This window comes from Petromyzon marinus, chromosome 83 (genome assembly GCF_048934315.1).
Source record: "Petromyzon marinus isolate PM22_M1 ecotype Great Lakes invasive population chromosome 83, UKy_Petmar_22M1.pri1.0, whole genome shotgun sequence".
In the NCBI taxonomy this organism is placed as follows: Eukaryota; Metazoa; Chordata; class Hyperoartia; order Petromyzontiformes; family Petromyzontidae; genus Petromyzon; species Petromyzon marinus.
The window spans coordinates 2,089,810-2,105,094 of record NC_133748.1 but is presented as its reverse complement, the minus strand read 5'-3'; the positions used below and the strand labels follow the sequence as shown (position 1 = coordinate 2,105,094).

At 54.2% G+C, this 15,285-nt stretch overlaps 2 protein-coding genes across 2 annotated transcripts in view; one reads left to right on the top strand and one right to left on the bottom strand.

Annotated features, from left to right (window-relative positions):
• LOC116957718 (DNA polymerase nu) overlaps window positions 1–910 on the top strand; it is a 99,075-nt gene extending 98,165 nt beyond the window's left edge. Inside the window, exon 22 of the mRNA XM_032980039.2 lies at window positions 1–910. This exon is cut by the window's left edge and continues 1,700 nt beyond it. The gene's annotated coding sequence lies outside the window, so the exon portion shown is untranslated.
• A 3,900-nt stretch (window positions 911–4,810) lies between these two features.
• Window positions 4,811–15,285, bottom strand: part of LOC116957715 (uncharacterized) — an 85,824-nt gene continuing 75,349 nt past the window's right edge. The window contains exons 25-28 of the mRNA XM_076057636.1: window positions 15,058–15,246; window positions 10,335–10,460; window positions 8,652–8,765; window positions 4,811–5,594 (exon numbers count right to left, since the gene is read on the bottom strand). Coding sequence (XP_075913751.1) covers window positions 5,472–5,594; window positions 8,652–8,765; window positions 10,335–10,460; window positions 15,058–15,246 — 552 coding nt within the window. The 3' untranslated portion in view covers window positions 4,811–5,471. The remainder of the gene's footprint in view (window positions 5,595–8,651; window positions 8,766–10,334; window positions 10,461–15,057; window positions 15,247–15,285) is intronic.

Below are 15,285 nucleotides of genomic sequence, written 5' to 3'. Positions count from 1 at the left end.
GGGTGACAGTGCTGAGTCTATGGGTGACAGTGCTGAGTCTATAGGTGGGAGTGCTGAGTCTATGGGTGACAGGGCTGAGTCTATGGGTGACAGTGCTGAGTCTATGGGTGGCAGTGCTGAGTCTATGACAGTGCTGAGTCTATGGGTGACAGTGCTGAGTCTATGGGTGGCAGTGCTGAGTCTATGGGTGACAGTGCTGGGTCTATGGGTGGCAGTGTTGAGTCTATAGGTGGCAGTGCTGAGTCTATGGGTGGCAGTGACACCCACTCATCCAACCACCCACTCACCCATCCACTCACCCATCCACTTATCCACCCACTCACCCATCCACTTACCTATCCACTCACCCACCCATCCCCTCACCCACCAATTCATCCACCCACCCACTCATTCACCCACCCACTCACTCACCCACTCACCCACCCACCCACTCATTCACCCACCCACTCATTCACCCACCCACTCACTCACCCACTCACCCACCCATTCACCCACCCACTCACCCGCTCACCCACTCACCCACCCACTCACCCACCCACTCACCCACCCACTCACTCACTCACTAACTCACTCACTCACCAACTAACGCACTCGCTCACCCGCTCACCCACTCACCCACCCACTCACTCACTCGCTCACCCACTCACCCACTCACTCACCCACTCACTCACTCACCAACTAACGCACTCACTCACTCACCCACTCCCCCACCCACTCACTCACCCACTCCCCCACCCACTCACTCACCAACTCACTCACCAACTAACGCACTCACTCACCCGCTCACCCACCCACTCCCCCACCCACTCACCCACCCACTCCCCCACTCACCCACCTACTCACCCACCCACTCCCCCACCCACTCAACCACCCACCCACTCACTCCCCCACTCACTCACCCACCCACCCACTCACCCACCCACTCACCCACCCACTCCCCCACCCACCCACCCACTCACCCACCCACTCCCCCACCCACCCACCCACTCACCCACCCACTCCCCCACCCACCCACCCACTCACCCACCCACTCCCCCACCCACCCACCCACTCACCCACCCACTCCCCCACCCACCCACCCACTCACCCACCCACCCACCCACTCACCCACCCACTCCCCAACCCACTCACCCACCCACGCGCTTGTTCTGAACGGCTGCTGTTGTGGTAAGCCTGCTGTTGTAGTTAGCGTGCTGTTGTAGTTAGCGTGCTGTTTTTGTCGTAGTAGTGGTAAGCCTGCTGTAGTAGTGGTAAGCCTGCTGCTGTTGTTGTTAATGCTGCTGTTGTTAATGCTGCTGCTGTTGTAGTGGTAAGCCTGCTGTTGTAGTGGTAAGCCTGCTGTTGTAGTAGCAGTAGGCCTGCTGTTGTTGTTGTAGTGGTAAGCCTGCTGTTGTTTCTGCTGCTGTTGTAGTAGCGGTAGGCCTGCTGTTGTTGTTGTAGTGGTAAGCCTGCTGTTGTTAATGCTGCTGTTGTAGTAGCGGTAGGCCTGCTGTTGTTGTTGTAGCAGTGGTAAACCTGCTGTTGTTGTTGTAGTGGTAAGCCTGTTGTTGTTAATGCTGTTGTTGTTGTAGTGGTAAGCCTGCTGTTGTTGTAGTAGCGGTAGGCCTGCTGTTGTTGTTGTAGTGTTAAGCCTGCTGTTGTTGTAGTGGTAAGCCTGCTGTTGTAGTGGTAAGCCTGCTGTTGTTGTAGTGGTAAGCCTGCTGTAGTAGTGGTAAGCCTGCTGTTGTTAATGCTGCTGTTGTTGTAGTGGTAAGCCTGCTGTTGTTGTTGTAGTGGTAAGCCTGCTGTAGTAGTGGTAAGCCTGCTGTTGTTAATGCTGCTGTTGTAGTAGCGGTAGGCCTGCTGTTGTTGTTGTAGCAGTGGTAAGCCTGCTGTTGTTGTTGTAGTGGTAAGCCTGTTGTTAATGCTGTTGTTGTTGTTGTAGTGGTAAGCCTGCTGTTGTTGTAGTAGCGGTAGGCCTGCTGTTGTTGTTGTAGTGTTAAGCCTGCTGTTGTTGTAGTGGTAAGCCTGCTGTTGTTGTAGTGGTAAGCCTGCTGTTGTTGTTGTAGTGGTAAGCCTGCTGTAGTAGTGGTAAGCCTGCTGTTGTTAATGCTGCTGTTGTTGTAGTGGTAAGCCTGCTGTTGTTGTTGTTGTAGTGGTAAGCCTGCTGTAGTAGTGATAAGCCTGCTGTTGTTAATGCTGCTGTTGTTGTAGTGGTAAGCCTGCTGTAGTAGTGGTAAGCCTGCTGTTGTTAATGCTGCTGCTGTTGTAGTGGTAAGCCTGCTGCTGTTGTTGTAGTGGTAAGCCTGCTGTTGTTTCTGCTGCTGTTGCTGTTGTAGCGGTGTGAATCAGCGACTTTCCCATGAGCCTCTCCCACCGCCTCTCTGCTTGTGCGCTGTGAGGCGGGGGAGGGAGTGGGGGTGTCTGACCATACTTCACCATGCCGGTCGCTCACGTGGGAGGGTGAGTGGGTAGCTGAGTGGGGGGGTGGGTGGGTTGGTGAGTGGGTAGCTGAGTGGGTGGGTGGGTTGGTGAGTGGGTGAGTGGGTAGCTGGGTTGGGGTGGGTGGGTTGGTGAGTGGGTGAGTGGGTAGCTGAGTGGGGGGTGGGTGGGTTGGTGAGTGGGTGAGTGGGTAGCTGGGTGGGGGTGGGTGGGTTGGTGAGTGGGTGAGTGGGTAGCTGAGTGGGGGGTGGGTGGGTTGGTGAGTGGGTGAGTGGGTAGCTGAGTGGGGGGTGGGTGGGTTGGTGAGTGGGTGAGTGGGTAGCTGAGTGGGGGGTGGGTGGGTTGGTGAGTGGGTGAGTGGGTAGCTGAGTGGGGGGTGGGTGGGTTGGTGAGTGGGTGAGTGGGTAGCTGAGTGGGGGGTGGGTGGGTTGGTGAGTGGGTGAGTGGGTAGCTGAGTGGGGGGGTGGGGGTGGGTGGGTTGGGGAGTGGGTAGCTGAGTGGGGGTGGGTGGGTTGGTGAGTGGGTAGCTGAGTGGGTGGGTGGGTTGGTGAGTGGGTAGCTGAGTGGGTAGCTGGGTGGGGGTGGGTGGGTTGGTGAGTGGGTGAGCTGCTCACACCAGATGGCGATGTCACTTTTCCACTCACTCACTCACTCCCCCGCCCACTCACTCACTCACCCGCCCACTCACCCGCCCACTCACTCACCCACCCACTCACTCACCCACCCATCTGCCCACTCACCCACTCACCCACCCACTCACCCACTCACTCACCCACTCACCCACCCACTCACTCACCCACCCACTCACCCACTCACTCACCCACTCCCCCACCCACTCACCCACCCACTCCCCCACCCACTCACCCACTCACTCCCCCACTCACCCACCCACTCCCCCACTCCCCCACCCACTCACCCACCCACCCACTCACCCACCCACCCACTCACCCACCCACTCCCCCACCCACTCACCCACCCACCCACCCACTCACCCACCCACCCACTCACCCACCCACTCTCCCACCCACTCACCCACCCACCCACTCACCCACCCACCCACTCACCCACCCACTCCCCCATCCACTCACCCAGCCACTCACCCACCCACGCGCTTGTTCTGAACGGCTGCTGTTGTGGTAAGCCTGCTGTTGTAGTTAGCCTGCAGTTGTAGTTAGCGTGCTGTTGTAGTTAGCGTGCTGTTTTTGTCGTAGTAGTGGTAAGCCTGCTGTAGTAGTGGTAAGCCTGCTGCTGTTGTTGTTAATGCTGCTGCTGTTGTTAATGCTGCTGCTGTTGTAGTGGTAAGCCTGCTGTTGTAGTAGCAGTAGTCCTGCTGTTGTTGTTGTAGTGGTAAGCCTGCTGTTGTTTCTGCTGCTGTTGTAGTAGCGGTAGGCCTGCTGTTGTTGTTGTTGTAGTGGTAAGCCTGCTGTTGTTAATGCTGCTGTTGTAGTAGCGGTAGGCCTGCTGCTGTTGTTGTAGCAGTGGTAAGCCTGCTGTTGTTAATGCTGTTGTTGTTGTAGTGGTAAGCCTGCTGCTGTTGTTTCTGCTGCTGTTGCTGTAGCGGTGTGAATCAGCGACTTTCCCATGAGCCTCTCCCACCGCCTCTCTGCTTGTGCGCTGTGAGGCGGGGGAGGGAGTGGGGGTGTCTGACCATACTTCACCATGCCGGTCGCTCACGTGGGAGGGTGAGTGGGTAGCTGAGTGGGGGGGTGGGTGGGTTGGTGAGTGGGTGAGTGGGTAGCGGAGTGGGTGGGTGGGTTGGTGAGTGGGTAGCTGAGTGGGGGGGTGGGTTGGTGAGTGGGTAGCTGAGTGGGGGGGTGGGTGGGTTGGTGAGTGGGTGAGCTGCTCACACCAGATGGCGATGTCACTTTCCCACTCACCCACCCACTCACCCACCCACCCACTCACCCACCCACTCACTCACCCGCCCACCCACTCACTCACCCGCCCACCCACTCACTCACCCGCCCACTCACTCACCCACCCACTCACTCACCCACCCACCCGCCCACTCACTCACCCACCCATCTGCCCACTCACCCACCCACTCACTTACCAACCCACTCACTCACCCATCTGCCCACTCACCCACCCACCCACTCACTCACTTACCAACCCACTCACTCACCCACCTGCTCACTCACCCACCCATCCGCTCACTCACCCACCTGCTCACTCACCCACTCCACCGCCCACCCACCCATCCACTCGCACACCCACTCACCCACCTACTCACACACTCACCCACCCACCTACTCACACACTCACCCAGCCACTCACACACCCACTCACCCACCTAATCACACACTCACCCACCTACTCACACACCTACTCACCCACCTACTCACCCACCTAATCACACACTCACCCAGCCACTCACACACAGGTCATATTAACTGTACCGCCTTTATTTATATTTTCCAATCCCTCCCCAAATAATGGTCACGTGATAAAATAGGTATTCACTTTAGACGAAAAAAATCTTAAGCAGCAGCCATCGGTAATTGCGTGAGTGGGTAGGTGAGTGAGTGGGTGGGTGAGAGTGGGTGGGTGAGTGAGTGAGTGAGGTGGTGAGTGAGTGAGTTGGTGAGTGGATGAATGAGTGAGTGAGTTGGTTAGTGGGTGGGTGGGTGGGTTGGTTAGTGGTGGGTGGGTTGGTGGGTGGTGGGTGGGTGAGTGGGTGGGTTAGTGAGTGGGTGGGTTAGTGAGTGGGTGGGTTAGTGAGTGGGTGGGTGGGTTAGTGGGCGGGTTAGTGGGCGGGTGAGTGAGTGAGTGAGCGGGCGGGTGGGGGGTGGGTGAGTGAGCGGGTGAGTGAGTGAGTGAGCGAGTGGGTGAGCGAGTGAGCGAGTGGGTGAGCGAGTGGGTGAGCGAGTGGGTGAGCGAGCATGATGGTTATGGCGGTGATGGGAGTGGTGATGGTGGCAGTGATGATGATGATGGCGGTGGTGGCAGTGATGGTAGTGGTGGTGGCGATGGTGGTGGCAGTGGTGATGATGGTGGCAGTCGTGGTGTTGATGGTGATGATGATGCAGCTGATGATGCTGCTGATGCTGCTACTGGAGCAGCATGGCCAGCACGCGCTTGGGGATGGAGGGGTGCTGATGGGCGGCCTCCAACTCTCGCGAGATCTTCTGCTGCAGCTCCTGGCTCTCCTGAGCCAATTCGTTTTCCATCACCTGCACGGACAAAGATCCCACGTGTAGCCTCTACAGCAGCGCTCTCAGGGGGGAAGTGGCCACACACACTAGCACACTCAATCACTCAGCCACTCACTCAGCCACTCACTCAGCCACTCACTCACTCAGCCACTCACTCACGCAGCCACTCACTCACTCAGCCACTGACTCAGCCACTGACTCAGCCACTGACTCACACACTCACTCATACACTCACTCACTCACTTAGCCACTCGCTCAGCCACTCACGCAGCCGCTCGCTCACGCATACACTCACTCAGCCACTGACTCAGCCACTGACTCAGCCACTGACTCAGCCACTGACTCAGCCACTGACTCAGCCACTGACTCAGCCACTGACTCACACACTCATACACTCACTCAGCTGCTCGCTCATTCACTCACTCAGCCACAGCGCGTGAGACAGGGTGACAGTGCGTGAGACAGGGTGACACAGTACAGGGTGACACAGTACAGGGTGACACAGTGAGACAGGGTGACACAGCACAGGGTGACACAGCGCGTGAGACAGGGTGACACAGGACGTGAGACAGGGTGACACAGTACGTGAGACAGGGTGACACAGTGAGACAGGGTGACACAGTACGTGAGACAGGGTGACACAGTGAGACAGTGAGACAGGGTGACACAGTGAGACAGGGTGACAGTGAGACAGGGTGACAGTGAGACAGGGTGAGACAGGGTGACACAGTGAGACAGGGTGACACAGTGAGACAGGGTGACACAGCACGTGAGACAGGGTGACACAGTACAGGGTGACACAGTGAGACAGGGTGACACAGTGAGATAGGGTGACACAGTGAGACAGGGTGACACAGTGAGACAGGGTGACACAGTGAGACAGGGTGACACAGTGAGACAGGGTGACACAGTGAGACAGGGTGACACAGTGAGACAGGGTGAGACAGTGAGACAGAGTGAGACAGTGAGACAGGGTGACACAGTGAGACAGGGTGACACAGCACGTGAGACAGGGTGACACAGTGAGACAGGGTGACACAGTACAGGGTGACACAGTGAGACAGGGTGACACAGCACGTGAGACAGGGTGACACAGACAGGGTGACACAGTACAGGGTGACACAGTGAGACAGGGTGACACAGTACAGGGTGACACAGTGAGACAGGGTGACACAGTACAGGGTGACACAGTGAGACAGGATGACACAGTGAGACAGGGTGACACAGTACAGGGTGACACAGTACGTCAGACAGGGTGACACAGTGAGACAGGGTGACACAGTGAGACAGGGTGACACAGTGAGACAGGGTGACACAGTACAGGGTGACACAGTGAGACAGGGTGACACAGTGAGACAGGGTGACACAGTGAGACAGGGTGACACAGTGAGACAGGGTGACACAGTACGTCAGACAGGGTGACACAGTGAGACAGGGTGACACAGTGAGACAGGGTGACACAGTACAGGGTGACACAGTGAGACAGGGTGACACAGTACAGGGTGACACAGTGAGACAGGGTGACACAGTACAGGGTGACACAGTGCATGAGACAGGGTGACACAGTACAGGGTGAGACAGTACGTGAGACAGGGTGACACAGTGAGACAGGGTGACACAGTACAGGGTGACACAGTGAGACAGGGTGACACAGGGTGACAGTACGTGAGACAGGGTGACACAGTGTGACAGGGTGACACAGTGTGACAGGGTGACACAGTACAGGGTGACACAGTACAGGGTGACACAGTGAGACAGGGTGACACAGTGAAACAGGGTGACACAGTACAGGGTGACACATTGAGACAGGGTGACACAGTACAGGGTGACACAGTACGTGAGACAGGGTGACACAGTGAGACAGGGTGACACAGTACAGGGTGACACAGCACGTGTGACAGGGTGACACAGCACGTGTGACAGGGTGACACAGTGAGACAGGGTGAGACAGGGTGACACAGTGAGACAGGGTGACACAGCACGTGTGACAGGGTGACACAGTACAGGGTGACACAGTGAGACAGGGTGACACAGTGAGACAGGGTGACACAGGACGTGAGACAGGGTGACACAGCACAGGGTGACACAGTGAGACAGGGTGACACAGCACAGGGTGACACAGTGAGACAGGGTGACACAGTGAGACAGGGTGACACAGCACAGGGTGACACAGTGAGACAGGGTGACACAGTGAGACAGGGTGACACAGTACAGGGTGACACAGTATGTGAGACAGGGTGAGTAGTAGCTGAGTGGTATGTGAGTGGTAGGTGGCTGAGTGGTATGTGTGAGTGGTAGGTATGTGAGTGGTATGGGAGTGGTAGGTAGCTGAGTGGTGTGTGAGTGGTATGTGTGAGTGGTTGGTAGCTGAGTGTTATGTGTGAGTGGTGTAGGTGAGTGGTAGCTGAGTGGTAGGTGAGTGGTATGTGTGAGTGGTAGGTAGGTGAGTGATAGCTGAGTGGTATGTGTGAGTGGTAGGTGAGTGGTATGTGTGAGTGGTAGGTATGTGAGTGGTAGGTGGCTGAGTGGTAGGTGATTGGTATGTGTGAGTGGTTGGTAGCTGAGTGGTATGTGTGAGTGGTAGCTGAGTGGTATGTGTGAGTGGTATGTGTGAGTGGTAGGTAGCTGAGTGGTATGTGTGAGTGGTAGGTAGGTGAGTGGTAGGTGAGTGGTATGTGTGAGTGGTAGCTGAGTGGTATGTGTGAGTGGTAGGTGAGTGGTATGTGTGAGTGGCAGGTAGCTGAGTGGTAGGTATGTGAGTGGTAGGTAGGTGAGTGGTTTGTGTGAGTGGTGGTAGCTGAGTGGTAGGTGGCTGAGTGGTATGTGTGAGTGGTAGGTAGGTGAGTAGTATGTGTGAGTGGTAGCTGAGTGGTAGGTAGGTGAGTGTTAGGTGAGTGGTAGGTAGCTGAGTGGCATGTGTGAGTGGTAGGTATGTGAGTGGTAGGTAGCTGAGTGGTATGTGTGAGTGGTAGCTAGCTGAGTGGTATGTGAGTGGTAGCTGAGTGGTAGGTGAGTGTTAGGTAGCTGAGTGGTGTGTGTGAGTGGTAGCTGAGTGGTAGGTAGCTGAGTGGGTACCTGCTTCATGAATGAGCCACGCTCCCCCACCTCCACCATCAGCTGCTGCTGCTGCTGCTCCAGGCTCTGTACACGGCACGACTCTGACTCTCTCAGCAGCTCGGACTTATCCCTCTGTGGTGGGGGGGGGCAGTGGTGGTGGGGGGCAGTGGTGGGGGGCATGAGGAGTGACAGTGTTCTGCTGGTACAGCTACCACCAACCAACCCACCACCACCCTCACCACCAGCACCACTACCCACGTGTAACATCACCACTACCATCACCACCACTACCCACGTGTAACATCACCACTACCATCACCACCACTACCCACGTGTAACATCACCACTACCATCACCACCACTACCCACGTGTAACTGCACCATCACCACTACCCACGTGTAACACCACCATCACCACCACTACCCACGTGTAACATCACCACTACCATCACCACCACTACCCACGTGTAACTGCACCATCACCACTACCCACGTGTAACACCACCATCACCACCACTACCCACGTGTAACTGCACCACCACTATCACCACCACTACCACTACCCACGTGTAACTGCACCACCACCACCACTATCACCATCATCACCACCACTACCCACGTGTAACACCACCATCACCACCACTACCCACGTGTAACACCACCATCACCACCACTACCCACGTGTAACTGCACCACCACCACCACTATCACCACCATCACCACCACTACCCACGTGTAACACCACCATCACCACCACTACCCACGTGTAACTGCCCCACCACTATCACCACCACCACTACCCACGTGTAACATCACCACTACCACTACCCACGTGTAACTGCACCACCACCACCACTATCACCATCATCACCACCACCACCACTACCCACGTGTAACACCACCACCATCACCACCACTATCAACCCCAACCCACGTGTAAAACCACCACCATCACCACTACCACTACCCACGTGTAACATCACCATCACCACCACTACCCACGTGTATCATCACCACCACTACCACCACCATCACCACCACTACCCACGTGTAACACCACCACCACCATCACCACCCACGTGTAACAACACCACCACCACTACCCACGTGTAACTGCACCACCACTATCACCACCATCACCACCACTACCCACGTGTAACTGCACCACCATCACCACCACCACCACTACCCACGTGTATCACCACCACCATCACCACCACCACTACCCACGTGTAACACCACCATCACCACCAACACCACTACCCACGTGTAACACCACCATCATCACCACCACCACTACCCACGTGTATCACCACCACCACCACTATCACCATCACCACCACCACTACCCACGTGTATCACCACCACCACTATCACCACCACCACCACTACCCACGTGTAACATCACCACCACCACTATCACCATCACCACCACTACCCACGTGTAACATCACCACCACTATCACCATCACCACCACCACTATCACCATCACCACCACCACTACCCACGTGTAACATCACCACCACCACCACTATCACCACCATCACCACCACTACCCACGTGTAACATCACCACTATCACCACCACTATCACCACCACTATCACCACCACTATCACCACCACCACCACCACTATCACCACCATCACCACCCACGTGTATCACCACCACCACTATCACCACCACCACTACCACTACCCACGTGTAACTGCATCAGCTCCGCCATGCTCTGCTCGTTCTGCTGCAGCAGTGCCTCGAGTTGGGCCTCTTGCTGGCGCTGGAAGTCCTCGCGCTCAGACCGCTGGCGATCCTTCTCCGCCTGGATAAACTGGCGGGCACAGTGAGACACACAGTGAGACACACACAGTGAGACACACAGACATAGACACACAGAGACACACAGTGAGACACACAGTGAGACACACACAGTGAGACACACACAGTGAGACACACATAGACACACAGTGAGACACACACAGTGAGAACACACAGTGAGACACATAGATAGACACACAGTGAGACACACACAGTGAGACACATAGACACACACAGTGAGACACATAGATAGACACACAGTGAGACACATAGATAGACACACAGTGAGACACACACAGACACACATAGACACACAGTGAGACACACAGTGAGACACAGTGAGACACACACACAGTGAGACACATACACAGTGAGACACAGTGAGACACACACAGTGACACACACACAGTGAGACACACAGTGAGACACACACAGTGAGACACATACATAGTGAGACACAGTGAGACACAGTGAGACACACACACAGTGACACACACACAGTGAGACACACAGTGAGACACACACAGTGAGACACAGTGAGACACACACAGTGAAACACACAGACACACATAGACACACAGTGAGACACATAGATAGACACAGTGAGACACACACAGACACACATAGACACACATAGACACACAGTCTGACACACAGTGAGACACACACAGTGAGACACACAGAGACACACACACAGTGAGACACATAGATAGACACACAGTGAGACACACACACAGATAGACACACAGTGAGACACACACACAGTGAGACACACAGAGACACACACACAGATAGACACATAGTGAGACACACAGAGACACACACACAGTGAGACACACACAGTGAGACACATAGATAGACACACAGTGAGACACACACACAGACACACATAGACACACAGTGAGACACACAGTGGGACACAGTGAGACACACACACAGACACACATAGACACACACAGACACACAGTGAGACACACACACACTGTGAGACACACACACTGTGAGACACACACACAGTGAGACACACACAGTGAGACACACACACACAGACACACAGACACACAGTGAGACACACACAGTGAGACACACAGTGAGACACACACAGTGACACACAGTGAGACACACAGTGAGACACAGTGAGACACACAGTGAGACACAGTGAGACACACAGTGAGACACAGTGAGACACACACACAGACACACATAGACAGACACACAGTGAGACACACACACAGTGAGACACACACAGTGAGACACACACACAGACACACAGACACACAGTGAGACACACACAGTGAGACACACACACAGTGACACACAGTGAGACACACACAGTGAGACACACAGTGAGACACAGTGAGACACACAGTGAGACACACACACAGTGACACACAGTGAGACACATACAGTAAGACACACACAGTGAGACACACAGAGACACACAGTGAGACACACGGATAGACACACACAGATAGACACACACAGATAGACACACAGTGAGACACACAGATAGACATATAGACACATTCACACAGTGAGACGCACAGTGAGACACAGTGAGACAGTGAGACACACACACAGTGACACACAGTGAGACACATACAGTGAGACACACACAGTGAGACACACAGATAGACACACACACAGATAGACACACAGTGAGACACACAGATAGACATATAGACACACACACAGTGACACACAGTGAGACACACAGTGACACACAGTGAGACACAGTGAGACACACACAGATAGACACACAGATAGACATATAGACACACAGTGAGACACAGACACACACATATACACACAGATAGACATATAGACACACACACAGACACACACATACAGTGACACACACATACAGATAGACACACAGATAGACACACACACAGATAAACACACACAGTGACACACACAGATAGACACACACACAGATAGACACACACACACAGTGACACACACACAGATACACACATAGACACACACAGTGACAGACACACACACAGTGACACAGACACACACAGACACACAGACACACACACAGACACACACACAGTCACACACATACACACACACAGACACAGACACACAGACACACAGACTCAAACACACACACACACAGACACACAGACTCAAACACACACACACAGTGACACACAGACACACAGACTCAAACACACACAGTGACACACACACACACAGACACACAGACTCAAACACACACACACAGTGACACACACACACAGACACACAGACTCAAACACACACACACAGTGACACACACACACACAGACACACAGACTCAAACACACACACAGTGACACACAGACACACAGACTCAAACACACACACACAGTGACACACACACACACAGACACACAGACTCAAACACACACACACACAGTGACACACACACAGACACACAGACTCAAACACACACAGACTCAAACACACACACACAGACACAGACTCAAACACACACACACAGTGACACACACACACACAGACTCAAACACACACACACAGTGACACACACACACACAGACACACAGACTCAAACACACACAGACTCAAACACACACACACACAGACACACAGACTCAAACACACACAGTGACACACACACACAGACACACAGACTCAAACACACACACACACAGTGACACACACACACACAGACACACAAACTCAAACACACACAGACTCAAACACACACACACAGTGACACACACACACACACAGACACACAGACTCAAACACACACACACACAGTGACACACACACACAGACACACAGACTCAAACACACACAGACTCAAACACACACACACAGACACACAGACTCAAACACACACACACAGTGACACACACACAGACACACACACACAGATAGACACACACAGACTCAAACACACACACACAGTGACACACACACACACAGACACACAGACTCAAACACACACACACACAGTGACACACACACACAGACACACAGACTCAAACACACACAGACTCAAACACACACACACACAGTGACACACAGACTCAAACACACACAGACTCAAACACACACACACAGTGACACACACACAGACACACACACACAGATAGACACACACAGACTCAAACACACACAGACTCAAACACACACACACACAGACTCAAACACACACACACAGTGACACACACACACAGACACACAGACTCAAACACACACACACAGTGACACACAGACACACAGACTCAAACACACACAGACTCAAACACACACACACAGACACACAGACTCAAACACACACACAGTGACACACACACACAGACACACAGACTCAAACACACACACACAGTGACACACACACACAGACACACAGACTCAAACACACACAGACTCAAACACACACACACACACAGTGACACACACACAGACACACACACAGATAGACACACACAGACTCAAACACACACACAGTGACACACACACACAGACACACAGACTCAAACACACACACACACAGTGACACACACACACAGACACACAGACTCAAACACACACAGACTCAAACACACACACACACAGTGACACACAGACTCAAACACACACAGACTCAAACACACACACACAGTGACACACACACAGACACACACACACAGATAGACACACACAGACTCAAACACACACAGACTCAAACACACACACACACAGACTCAAACACACACACAGTGACACACACACACAGACACACAGACTCAAACACACACACACACAGTGACACACACACACAGACACACAGACTCAAACACACACAGACTCAAACACACACACACACAGTGACACACAGACTCAAACACACACAGACTCAAACACACACACACAGTGACACACACACAGACACACACACACAGATAGACACACACAGACTCAAACACACACAGACTCAAACACACACACACACAGACTCAAACACACACACACACAGTGACACACACACACAGACACACAGACTCAAACACACACACACAGTGACACACAGACACACAGACTCAAACACACACAGACTCAAACACACACACACAGACACACAGACTCAAACACACACACACAGTGACACACACACACACAGACACACAGACTCAAACACACACAGACTCAAAGACACACACACACAGTGACACACACACAGTGACACACACACAGACACACACACACAGATAGACACACACAGACTCAAACACACACACACAGACACTGACGAGGTGGTGTAGACACTCAAGAGCGAGATTCCTCTTCCCCCCAGTTCACGTCAGCCACCACCACCACCACCACCCTCACCACCACCACCACCACCCTCACCACCACCACCACCCTCACCCTCACCACCACCCTCACCCTCACCACCACCACCACCCTCACCCTCACCCTCACCACCACCCTCACCACCACCCTCACCCTCACCACCACCACCACCCTCACCACCACCACCCTCACCACCCTCACCACCACCCTCACCACCCTCACCACCACCACCACCACCACCACCACCACCCTCACCACCACCACCACCCTCACCACTACCCTCACCACCACCCTCACCCTCACCACCACCCCACCTGCTTGAGCTTCTCCCTGTCGGAGGCGGAGTGGAAAATGGCGGCTGGGCGCATGGCGTCCTTGAAGCGCGTCACGTTCGCCTTGGCGCTCCGTCGCCCGCGCCGGGCGGCAGCCGCTGACAGCGCCCCCTGGCGGGCGCGCTCCTCGTCCACAAGCCTGGCGCTGGCCCGCTGGAGCTGCTCCACCTCCTGTAGGGGTGAGGGTGGTGAGGGTGGTGGTGAGGGTGG